Source organism: Gymnoscopelus braueri (assembly GCF_963280865.1).
Source record: "Gymnoscopelus braueri genome assembly, chromosome: 24".
Lineage (NCBI taxonomy): Eukaryota > Metazoa > Chordata > Actinopteri > Myctophiformes > Myctophidae > Gymnoscopelus > Gymnoscopelus braueri.
The window spans coordinates 35,531,127-35,544,533 of record NC_137626.1 but is presented as its reverse complement, the minus strand read 5'-3'; the positions used below and the strand labels follow the sequence as shown (position 1 = coordinate 35,544,533).

General features: G+C 44.5%; 1 protein-coding gene across 1 annotated transcript; it reads left to right on the top strand.

Moving 5' to 3' along the window:
- Nucleotides 1-1,160: 1,160 nt before the first annotated feature.
- Nucleotides 1,161-2,504, top strand: LOC308080605 (kelch domain-containing protein 3-like; the record flags this gene model as incomplete). The annotated part of the gene is made up of 2 exons (XM_080422498.1): nucleotides 1,161-1,903; nucleotides 2,021-2,504. 2 exons carry the CDS (start codon nucleotides 1,161-1,163, stop codon nucleotides 2,502-2,504), a joined length of 1,227 nt encoding a protein of 408 aa, XP_080278624.1.
- Between the last annotated feature and the right edge of the window lie 10,903 nt (nucleotides 2,505-13,407).

Here is a 13,407-nt window from a genome sequence, read left to right as displayed (position 1 = left end):
TTTGACCTGAGAACAGTGAAAAGCAATTTTTTCAATCAATATTTCAGTGGCAAATATTGTACTTTTACTCCACTACATCCATTACAGATTCTGATTTGCCCTGCCAACATTATCAAGCAGGCTATGGGTGCCCGTCTTCATTCATGTTTTCATGCACCATGCTGGCTGCAGTTTGTTGTTGTGTGAGAACCACGCTGGGGTTGGTACGCTGGTATGATCGGTCCGTCTGAAACTCGTCCAGTGAGAAACGTTCCGCAGTGCAAAAATAGGTGCGATTGAAATGCGTAATGTTTTTCACGCGATAATTTTTCTGTAATTAATTGATCGAAATTAACGCGATAAAGTCCCGGCCCGTGTGTGTGTGTGTGTGTGTGTGTGTGTGTGTGTGTGTGTGTGTGTGTGTGTGTGTGTGTGTGTGTGTGTGTGACTGTGTGTGTGTATATATATATATTTTTTTTTTATTTGATATATAACTTTCAGGGTGTTTCTTTTACCTTTTTGAAGAGGTTACTTCTGTTGCTCTCGCGTGGCACAGTCTTATCCTGTATTTTCATATACAGATCTAAAGCAATGCAGAGCGTCTTCATACTGTAGGCACTGGATTTGATTAGTTATTAACAAAGACGGTAGAAGAAACCAAGACGTCCAAACCTCTACTGATTTCCTATAAATGCGTCACATGGGTTTAGGACCCTGTTTATCAATGTTGGGTCCGGGGACCACCAGGTGTACAAAACGGGTTAAACACTGAAGATTTTACAGTGTAGACTCCCAGAGATAAAAAAAAGCCCCTCTCAATTGCTGTTTGGCTCGTTCAATCATCGGGTCATCTGAAGCTCACACCCATGCATCACTATTAGTGATGAATTTGGTCTACTGCTCCCTGGGTTATGCCCCAGACAGAGATTTGCGGACACATTTTAGTTTTGTGGACAAAATTGGTGGCTATTAGTATGATGATGATGATGATGATAAGGAGATCAACAGGCCTCGACTTCCTTGACCGCCCCACCCAACACCTCGGCTCCACAGATAGGCCAAGCTTTGCGGGACATTTTGCACCGTCGTACCAATATAAGTGGGTTACGCGCACAATAGTGCTCTATTCATTTTACAGAGTGAGACTTGGCTAATTCATCCTGGCTGTGCTCGTGTGAGAAATGCTGTCCTGGGCAGTGCATCTGAGAGGAGGACTAAAGATAGCCGACTACGCCGCCGTTACAGTGGGACTCAAGGTCTACTCCTTTGGAAGGGTCTCCGGCGACGAGGCCCGCGCGCCTTACAGGAAGGATCAGATTCACGTGCACGTCTTCAAAACGGTGTCTTTGTGCTGGACGAAGTTGCCCCCAGTGACAACTGGAAGGGGAGAACGTCCCGTCGAGGTTCCCTGCTGGCGCTTCGGCCACACGGCCGTGCTGATAGAGGACGTCGTCTACATCTGCGGGGGGTTAACCACCCAACGCAGGTACTGCAACGAGCTCCACGCGTTTGACGTCGACATCCACAGATGGTTCAAGCCCAAGGTTTCCGGGACCGAGAGATGGTATCACTCGGCCTGTGCCTTGGGGAAGGTCATGTATATCTACGGGGGATGCAACAATATGGCTGGGAAAGGTAACGACATCCACAAGTTGGACACGGCCACAATGGTCTGGTCTTTAATCAACGCCAGATGCACTCTGCCGCCTACTTCATGTAATCACTCCGCCACCATCATCGGGACGAAGATGTTTGTCTTTGGGGGCATAGGGGAAGATTGTGACCACTACAATGACATCAGGGTGTTTGACATGGAGACCGGCAGCTGGCTGAACACACCTTCCCCACAGCCTCGTCCAGAAGGGCGTCAGGATCATTCAGCCTTTGCCTACAACGGAGAGCTGTACATCTTCGGCGGCTGCACGTGGGACCGGGGCCTCAAAGATCTGTGGAAGTTCAATCCAGAGACCTTCTCCTGGAAGAAGGTTGAGCCCAAGGGGAAACACCCGCATGACATCAGTGGTGTGTCACCAAACGACAGCACATCCCGTATGTGCTGTTGTATGGTGGGAGATCGTATCGTTTTCTTCGGAGGATACAAAAAGGACAGCTTTGAAGATGTAGACGGACACGCAATTGAATTTGAAGGTGAAGGTGAAGGTGAAGGTGAAGGTGAAGTTGAAGTTGAAGATGAAAATGAATATGAAAATGAATATGAAAATGAATTGGAAGTTGAAGACGGATATGACATTGAATTGGAAGTTGAATATGAAAGTGAAGACATTGCAGATGAGGTTGAAGATGAAGCTGAAGATGAGGTTGAAGATGAATCTGACACTGAAGATGAAGTTGAATTTGAATATGAATATGAATATGATGAAGATGACACAGTTGATGACCTGTACATCTTAGACTTAAGTCCTAGTCTAAAGACGTTCTGTAAAGTAGCGGTTATTCATTTCGGTCTGGAGCTGTCGGACCTCCCGCACGACATCAGGTGGGAACTGGCAGCCATGACCTCCTAAAGCATCAGATGACAATGGCGAAGGGCACGTTTTTATTCGTATTTTATTTGTTTAATGCTGTGCTTTAGTGTACCTTTTGAGAAGCACAGCATTCTAGGCCTCCTAGTTTGACATGCACAGTATTACGCCACGGACCCCCAAACTGCAAAAGTGTTAATTCAAGAGTGAACAATTTGTACGGTATTAGAGACCCCATAAGGGTCCATTTGGTTCCTAACCCCAAATCATTTAGCTATGGGCCCCTGGACTCCCCTCAAGGACCCCTGGGTTGTCCAGATACCCCACGTTGAGAACCACTGGTTTAATTGTGTGTGTGTGTGTGTGTGTGTGTGTGTGTGTGTGTGTGTGTGTGTGTGTGTGTATATATATATATATATATATATATACACACACACACACACACACACAGTAAATAAGTCCACGGAAATAATTAATTTATACACACTTTCATAGACCTGCCTGCTTATTTCTCTCTCAAAATTTGGCAACCCATTTTCAACTCTCAGCTCTTTAGAAGACAATGGAACCCCCCACTGTTTGGGGGAGAAAGTGTGAACTAGTCTGGAGAACAGAGGGAGACAGTGGCCAATAGGATAGCCTGATTTGGGGATCAAAATGACCTTTTTTCAGGCTTGGTGGAGGAGTATGAAACCTCAGTCATGCGAGTGTTAAATATAAAGCAAATGCCTCCAAAGCTTTAGGATCCTCAGGCTTGATAGAAGACCATGACAGGGCCTTTTCTATATAGGCATTAGCGATTTTGAATTCATTGCCATAATGCTCTTGGAGGAGCTCCTTAGCTTTATGATATCCCCTATCTGGTTCCATGTACAGACACGTTCTGATAAGTTCCCTTGACTGGCCCCTGGTGTACTGTTCCAAATAGTACAACCTGTCTTTTCCAGAGCTCGTTTTGGCTTCAATGAAATGTTCAAAGGCTCTCATAAATGATCTGTATTCAAGTGGATCACCTTCAAAGACCTTGATGTCCTTTCGAGGCAAAGAAGAATGGTGGTGTTGCTTTACAAGAGAGGTAGTAATTTCATTTTGCACGCTGACAAACGCGTCTCCTCTCCTCCTCCCGCTCCCTCAGTGCAACAAGTGAACACAATGCTATGTTCCACAAATGTGCTCAATCCTGCGCAAAATATCTGATCTTCAAGCATAAAACAGTTGCTGCGTGACAAGCTGTATGCTTGTAGATCCTATCTTTTTCCACCGCTTTGCAGTGAAAGGGAAAGTTGAAAATGGGTCGCCAAATTTTGTGAGAGAAATAAGTCAGGTCTATGAAAATGTTACTGCATGCGTCGTTGTGCCCTGAGAAAACAGTTAGGCATGAATGGGGTAATAGCCGAGGCTAATTTGCAACACCAGTCCCTGGTTAGACCTTTCTATATAAATATATACCTAATAAAAATGCATGAAGCTCTAATCTAAACAAGTATGAAAATATATATATATCTGCAAAGTAACTAGTAACTAAAGTTTTAAAAAAATTGTCGTGAAGTAAAAGTACAAGATTTGCCTCTGAGCTGTAGTGGAGTAGAAAAGTATTACCATTATAATGTAATTATATATATAATTATAATATTAATAATAATAGAAAGACGCGAAAAACAAGCCCAAAGTCGCTTATAATAAGCAGACATGGCAACATGGACTCGCTGCTGCGTAGGGAGTCTGCTCGTCTACGGGCCGCTCTGCGGGGGGTCTGGAGGTGTCAACTGCTCTTGCCTGGGGGAGAGAGAGGGAGAGCGGTCAATTTAGCCGAAATATAACGGTTGGGATGGTATATATGGTATATATTTCATATTTATAATACGTTTCAGAAGAAAAAAAAAACGGAGATGATTTGAAACAAATATTTAGGAAAAGTCATGAAAGGGGAACTTTCTCAGAGCTTCATGAGAGAAGATAATCCACTTTAAATTCTCAAAATCGGTCATATTGATAGCTTAGTCATGCAAGTGTTAAGAGGGTGCTGTAATGCAATGGAGAAACTCACTTATATGGAGGAACTTGACTTATCTTCTAATCTAAAATCTCTGGTCGCCAAATTGCCATATAAAATCAGAGAGAAATGGAGATCTGAAGTCTGTGTGCTACAGGAAAAGCGCAACGGCAAAGTCAGATTTTGTGATCTGGTCAGGTTCCTTGAATGCCAAGTGAAGATTCTTACAGACCCTGTATTTGGCAACATTCAAGACCCAACTGCCCCAAAAGTGCCAAAGACAACCATGTTCAAAAAGCCCAAATCCACTAGCAGCAGCTTTGCCACCAGCATAACAAATGTTGACTACAATTCCCAGGCACCCCAGTCACAAGACAGCTCCCAGGATGCAAACAAGCTTTTCTGTCTGTTCTGTTCAGGTGCCCATATAATGGATGGATGTCAACAATTCAAGAGGAAATTGCACAGAGACAAAATCACCTTTTTGAAAGAAAGGGGAATATGTTTTGGGTGTCTTGTTCAAGGACACATGAGCAACAACTGCCATAAACGCTTGTCATGTAAAGAGTGCAAACTGAACCATCCAACTGTGCTTCATATAGGAAAGAAAAAAGGAACAGGATCAGAAACAACTGAAATGTCTGAAACAGCACAGGCCAGTGCATCTCCGAAAGCATGTGGGCATATTGGGGCCGGTGAAGAAGAGTGTGTGCTATCTATTGTGCCTGTTAAAATAAAATCGAACAAAGGAAATCAAATTATACAAACCTATGCATTCCTTGACCCTGGCAGTTCAGCCTCATTTTGCACAAACAGTCTCATGCATCAGCTGAACATAAGAGGAAAAAGAACCAACATCCTTTTCCGTACCATGGGTCAAGAAAAGACTGTCAGTAGTCACATAGTAACAGGTTTGGAGGTGAGTGAGCTTCATGGCAACACCTTTATAGCCCTCCCAGAATTTTACACCCAGAAAACCATGCCTGTTACAAAACACAACATTCCCAACCAGGCTGATATATCCAAGTGGCCTTACCTCAAAAACATCAAACTCCCCACCATAGATGCAGACATTGGCTTGCTGATTGGCACAAATGCACCCAAGGTAATAGAACCACAACAGGTCATTAACAGCCAAGGAGAAGGCCCATATGCAGTAAGGACACTGCTAGGATGGGTGGTCAATGGTCCATTAAGAGGAGGAGGTACAAAGGCCAACAATGCAGTTGCAGTCAACATGATCTCAGTAGTTGACCCTTCACGATTTACTGGTCATACAGTACAACACTGGCTTTGTTGAAAAATCCTATGAAGACAAAAGGGAAATGTCAATAGAGGACAAACAGTTTTTGAAAATGGTTGAAGATTCAACCATGATTGTGGATGGACACTACAGTTTTAAATTACCATTTCGGAGCCAGGATGTTTCACTACCAAACAATCGGCAGGTTGCAGAACAGCGACTTTGGAGTTCTTAAAAAATTCAGACCTGAAGTAATTGACACTATCCTAAACAACATCTATGTGGATGATTGCTTAAAATCTGTAGCCACGGAGGATGAAGCAATACTTCTTATCAAAGAGCTCACAGCCGCCTGTCATAGTGGAGGTTTCCACTTTTCCAAATGGATAACCAACAGCCGCAGAGTACTGTTCTCAGTCCCTGAAGCAGACCGAGCAAAAGAGGTGAAAGAGCTCAACCTAGACAAAGATCGACTCCCAACAGAAAGAGCACTTGGTGTGCAGTGGTGCGTGGAGGATGACAATTTTACATTCAATGTCACCACCAAGACGCAGCCACACACAAGGAGAGGGATCCTGTCTGTTGTTAGCTCCATTTATGACCCTTTAGGGTTTCTTGCACTTTTCACTCTGCCTGCCAAACTGCTATTGCAAGAGCTATGTAGCTTAAACCTTGGCTGGGATGAGGAAATACCCAAGATGTTCTCTGAGCGGTGGGTTAAATGGAAATTAGATCTCCAGAAGATCACTGACTTCAAAGTTAGAAGATGCCTCAAACCCAATGACTTTGGCAAACCCATACAGGCACAACTTCATCATTTTGCAGATGCAAGTGAATTAGGGTATGGTACAGTGAGCTATTTGAGACTGATGAATGACAAAAAACATCATTCACGTCGCGTTCATGATGGGGAAGGCGAGAGTTGCCCCCCTCAAAAAGATTACAATCCCCAGGATGGAGCTGGCTGCTGCAGTGCTGGCCACTAAAGTGGATAAAGTTCTCAGAAGAGAGTTACAGCTGCAGCTTGAAAGCTCAATGTTTTGGACTGATAGCCAATCAGTGCTAAAATATATAGCAAACCAACACACAAGATTCCATACATTTGTGGCTAACAGAGTTTCCACCATTAGGGAAGCCACAAAAATGACCCAGTGGAGATATGTCAACACAAAGGTGAACCCTGCTGATGTTGCCCCCAGGGGACAGAATGCAGACAAATTCATGGGGAATTGGAATCCATGGCCCAGACATACTCTGGAAGTCAGAAAGGGACTGGCCACAGTTTCCATTAGAATTGGTCTCACACTCCTTTGATGACCCAGAGGTCAAGATAAATCCTGCTGTGAGTACAATCATTGTAAAAGACCATGGAAATCCAACTGACACATTTCTCACACACTTTTCCAGCTGGAGAAAGCTGAAAGTTGCAGTAGCATGGTTTTTAAAACTCAAAGAAACTTTGAAACTACTGGTTGACAGGAAAAAGGAATTTCATTCCACTGTGAGTGCCTCAAACATAATCACTCGAAGCACTAGGAAAGTGATGGACCAGAAGATGACAAATGTCAAAACCACATTGGGTGGACAGACAGTTACTCTGGAAGATCTAGAGAAGGCAGAAAACGCAATCATCTGTCAAATGCAAAAGCAATACTTTCCAGAAGAAATGACAACCTTGCAAATGGGGACATCTGGTGTCAAAAAGGCAAGTAACATCTACAAGCTTGACCCAGTGTTCAAGGATGGTGTGCTCAGAGTGGGAGGACGTCTGAGTAGGGCAGCTATGCCAGAGGAGAGCAAATTCCCTGTCATACTCCCCAAATATTCTCACATATCCACACTCATTCTCAGGCACATACATGACAAAACTGGACATGGAGGAAGAAACCACATCCTCTCTGAACTCAGGAAAAAATATTGGATAATCAAGGCCAACTCTGCAGCAAGAAAAACAATATGAGAATGTGTTGTATGCAGACGGCACAGGGCCAGAATTGGAGAGCAAAAGATGGCCGATTTGCCGCAGGAAAGGCTCGAGCCAGACTTGCCTCCATTTTCCAATGTTGGCGTAGATTATTTTGGCCCAATTGAAACTAAAAGAGGACGAACCATCTTGAAGAGGTATGGAGTGCTATTCTCTTGCATGACTAGTAGAGCTGTGCACATTGAAGTGGCCAACTCCCTCGACACAGACTCATGCCTCAATGCCTTGAGACGTTTCATTTGTAGAAGAGGACAAGTGAAACATATCAGATCCGATAATGGAACTAATTTTGTTGGGGCTCAGAGAGAATTGAAGGAAGCCCTAGCTGCACTGAACCAACAAAGGATTCAAGGAGCTTTGCTTCAAAAAGGCATACAGTGGAGTTTCAATCCCCCAGGAGCATCCCACCATGGAGGAGTATGGGAGCGACTCATAAAGTCTGTAAGGCAAGTGCTCCATTCTGTTTTGAAACAGCAGGCTCTAGATGATGAGGGACTACAGACTCTGTTATGCGAAGTGGAGGCCATCTTAAACAGCCGCCCAATCACTACTGTCTCTAATGACCCACAAGACCTAGAGCCTCTTACCCCCAACCACATCTTACTCCTGAACACCAAGCCCATTCTGCCACCTGGAGTCTTTGACAAGAATGATCTGTACGTGAGACGCCGATGGAAACAGGTGCAGTACATGTCCGATTTATTTTGGATGCGCTGGTGTCAGGAATATTTGCCCCTTGGCAGAAATGGTGCAAACGGAGGAGAAGCTTCACAACTGGAGATGTGGTTATGATAGTGGACCCCTCTGCTCCACGTGGCTCTTGGCTCTTGGGAAGGGTGCTGGAAGTTATGGCGGATTCTAAAGGATTGGTGCGAGCTGTAAAGGTCAAAACACGGACCAATGTCCTAGAGAGGCCCATAACCAAGATCTGCCTGCTGCTGGAATGTGAGGAGTGTGTCCAAAGAGTGACTCACACAAATGGAAAAGGTTGATTTTGAACAAAAGGATATGTGGTCACTAGATTGATAGTTGTCCAGATACCCCACGTTGAGAACCACTGGTTTAATTGTGTGTGTGTGTGTGTGTGTGTGTGTGTGTGTGTGTGTGTGTGTGTGTGTGTGTGTGTGTGTGTGTGTGTGTGTGTGTGTGTGTGTGTGTGTCAGAGATCCACAGGGAAGCTGTTATTAGACTCCATCCTGTTTTTTACGCTTCAGCTCGGTAGGAACTAAGCAGTCAAATGGACCTTTGAGCAGGGGTGGAAGAAGTACTCAGATTCTTTTTTTAAGTAAAAGTAGCAATACCACAATATAAAAATACTCTGTTACAAGTAAAATCGGCTTGTAGATCGGCTATTTTCAAATAGCCTATGTATAAAATAGGGCTAAAGTGGTTAATGTATGTTTTATAATATAATGATTTATATCTGCAAATTAACTAGTAACTAAAGTTTTCAAATACTTGTAGTGGAGTAAAAGTAAGTGCTCTTATAAGTACAAAATTTGCCTTTGTGATGTAGTGGAGTATAAGTATAAGTATTGAACATTGGAAATACTCCAGTAAAGTAAAAATACCTCAAAACTTAAGTACAGTACTTGAGTAAATGTACTTTGTTACTTTCCACCATTGCCTGTGAGTCTGTGTACTTGTTTGTCCCAGGCTAATCTCAGCCGAATTACTTTATTACTTTTATTTGTTTCATGTTTTATATATTTTAAAATATCCTACTATAAATGCGCAACATCTCTGTCCATCCATCTGTCCGTCTGCATTGTGTGCATGTGTCTGGAGTTCATATATCTCAGGAGGCGTCCGACCAATCCTACTGAAACGTTTTAAGCAGTGGCGGAGCGTCCGGGGAGGCCAGGGAGGCGGCCGCCTCCCGGCCCGCGACCCTCGCGGGCCCGTGCCGTCAGATAATAAATCGGTAAAATCAGGCAAAAATAAGAATTAAACAACATAACCCTAACCTAACCCTACCCTAACCCTAGAACCGAAATAAAGTGACAAAAAGCCCCCCAAAAAGTGACCGAATCCGCCGAAAACCCGCGCACGCGCGCGGGGTGTGCACCCACGCACGCGCGCAGGGGGGGCCTGATCACTGTGCTGTGCCTCCCGGCCCGGCTTTCAGTTGTTCCGCCACTGGTTTTAAGTCGTGGGATAGGCAGTTGTCCAGAACCTCCGATCTGACCAATACGCCCATAGAGATCTGGCTGTCCAGAACTGCCGATCCGACCACTATGTCAGTTTTTTGGGCAAGCCCACATAAAATGAGATAGACCGACATCAAACTTGCCTCGCACATCGCCGAGGACCAGAGGTAGTGATGCATGCGCCAAATGGGAAGTCTGTAGGATCAGTGGATCTCCTAAAAATAATAAAGGCCGTTAATACGGCACATCTCCATATACGGCACATCTCCATATGGAAGAGGCTAATGTCATAGTGCCTGACACGGAACTCTATATATGGGCATAATAGGGACACAGACCGACCGATCCAGAATCCAGACTATTCTTCCTGGGGTCCAGGCTTCAGTGGGTAACGGTGGAAAAGCAATGCCCCTCCATTCCGTGTCCATTTTATACAGAACACAAGCAGAATTATGACACCTTGAACAGGCTGTGTGAAAAGGGCTTATCTCTGTGTGTGTGTGTGTGTGTGTGTGTGTGTGTGTGTGTGTGTGTGTGTGTGTGCGCTGCGCTCGCGTGCGTGCGTGTGTGTGTGTGTGTGATACACCAGGGATCTGTCTCTGTTGTTATTCAGGTCTGTTCCTGTGCTGTCTGCTGCCTTCTCTTAACACCTCAAATTGCATTACACACACACACACACACACACACACACACACACGCAGGCAGGGAGATGAACTTGTGTGCTACTGTGTTATGTGGAGGCAGGTGTAAAGGCCAAGAGGTGACTAACTTTCTCTCCTCTCCCTCAGGCCTCCGTAGCGGTGTAGAAGTAAAAGTACAGAAAATTGGAAATACTCCAGTAAAGTAAAAAATACCTCAAAACTGTACTTATGTACAGTACTTGAGTACATGTACTCACGTTACTTTACACCACTGGTTACAGTAATAATCACTGGCACAGCTGAAGAGTATAGGCCTACATCAGATGAAATGAACAAAGCTAGTTGTAAATGTGGCTTTAGAATAATGTATTTACAGTATACAAGGAGTTAAAGCTTGAATAAACGAATGAATGAATGTTTGGATCACATTCAAAATGTTGATATCAAAACAGTTAAGTAGGTTCTGTTTTACATATAGATATAATGCTGTTATGTCAGACTCACACATGGGAATTCAAACATCTATTACTGAGGTAAAGGGGAATCCCCCCTGCATTGAAGCGCATTGGACATGCTGGCCATTTATAGGTACTGCATCTCAAAACGGCTGGGGCCACTGTACATGAACGAGTGAAAACGGTTTCGACCAATGGGCTGGACTCACGAGCAAGTTTGCGCACGGATGCGAAACGCATCACAGCAGAGGTGACGCAAAACGCGTGGCAGAAGCCCCAAATAGGCCCCGCCCCGTCACATTTCCCAACCCGGAAGAAGGGGTGATTTCGGCCCATGCGCTGGGTGAGCAATTCAATGCAAGTTGATGGGAGGGGATATCCGGTGCTCTCTCTATTATTTTTATGGAAACCTGGCCCGGACGAGCCCCAATGTAAAACCTGGATTTGAACGGTCTCCTGCATGGTAAAGTAAACGTCTAGCACTCTGCCAAAGTGAAATATCCAGAGCATTAACAGAAGGTAGATTCATTCTTCTAACTAACATCTCACATGTCTCATCATCAATTCATTCCAAAATAATTCCTCATCAAAACCATCAATCCCTCTATACTGCTTAGCACAGAGCTCTCTCTCTCTCTCTCTCTCTCTCTCTCTCTCTCTCTCTCTCTCTCTCTCTCCTCTCTCTCTCTCTCTCTCTCTCTCTCTCTCTCGACCCTGACTCGTCTGACTCAATAGCAGTTGTTGTAGTGTTTTGACCCAGTATGAATAATACATGATGCCCCACTACCTGTGTGTGTGTGGGATACCACACAAAACGATGTGCTCAGTACCTCTCTCTCTCTCTCTCTCTCTCTCTCTCTCTCTCTCTCTCTCTCTCTCTCTCTCTCTCTCTCTCTCTCTCTCTCTCTCTCTCTCTCTCTCTCTCTCTCTCTCTCTCTCTCTCACACACACACACACACACACACGAGCAGCCAGAGGCACATTTGACATTTGTGTGCACGCATGTGAGATACTTTTGAGCAGCTGGGCTGTTCCGAGGATGAAAGATAAGCATCAGGAGGCATCTGTGTGTGTGTGTGTGTGTGTGTTGTGAACGTAGACAACATATCTGAAATACTGCACACAGACCGTGTGTGTGTGTGCGTGTGAGAGAGAGATATATTTGGAGTATGGAATAGTGTCATTAATATATGTGTTTGTTTGTGAGCGTTTGCAAAGGTGTGTGTGTGTGTGTGTGTGTGTGTGTTTTATTTAGCATATTTAGGTAGGAAATCCAACGTTTTGAAGATATCCTGCAAGAACACAGACAGACAGACAGACAGACAGACAGACATGGGGCCTGTGTGGAGGCTATACCTTCTGCACTGTACACGAATATGTAATATGATATATGCTAATTGAGCGTGTGGACTCGTCGTGTTGAGGTTGGTACATCTGCTGTGTTTTTGCTATTTGAGGTATGGCAAATTATATAGGGCTTAAGTGGGGAAAGGATGAATCTCTGCTTCATAGACTCTGACAGCCCTTTTGTGTGTAAGATGGCAGAGGAGGGGATGAGAGGAGAGGAGGTTAAAGAAGAGAAGAAGGAGAGAGAGGGGGAGAGAAGGGAAGAGGGGTGAGGAGAGGAGAGGAAAGGGGGAGAGAAGAGGAGCTCTAAGGAGATGCTTGTCTGACAAGTTACTCTGCTCGATGGGAGATCTCCGAGACGAGGGCGTCCGAGCATTGAAGACAGAGAGAGAGAGAGAGAGAGAGAGAGAGAGAGAGAGAGAGAGAGAGAGAGAGAGAGAGAGAGAGAGTGAGAGAGAGAGAGAGAGAGAGAGAGGGGAGGGGGAGTTATGTGAAGTGAAACGGCCTTTATTTAATTTGAAGTGCCTCCATTCTAGCATGTCTGTGTGTGTCAGAGGTTTGTCATGCAGTGTGGGATTATTTCGGCGTGTGTGAATGTATTCTCCAGCTGATCCGAGGCCAGCCGCCGCGCCGCGCCGGGGCCCTGCGCCCGCTGTGTTCTAGTCTGACGAGCAAGAGGCTTCTAACTGGAAACGCCTCAGCGTCGGATTCAACCACTTAAGGGGGGAATTTCACTTTTTAAACGCTTCTGGGCTTCACTTTCACCATGACTTGTTTCATTTTCACTGTCTGAAACCAGATCTCAAACCTTTCTTTTGTTTCATTTACAAATACACAATTTAGTAATACTTAAGTTTTACTAGTAATACTTTTGTACCTTTACTCAAGTAACTTTTTGAACACAGGTATAGTGGCATAATTTTCAAAAAAAAAAAAGAATCTTACACTAGCTTTGTGTAGGCTTTTAAGATACGTGTATACAGGTGGGTTTTGCTGTAATTGCACATTCATTTGGTAGAAACTGGACCACAGTACTCACAGACTCCACGAGACAGGGATGACGTTTATGGAGCTTTACCGAAATCCAGCTAACAGTTTCAAAGATGCACATAAAAAAATAACAAAAGTATGA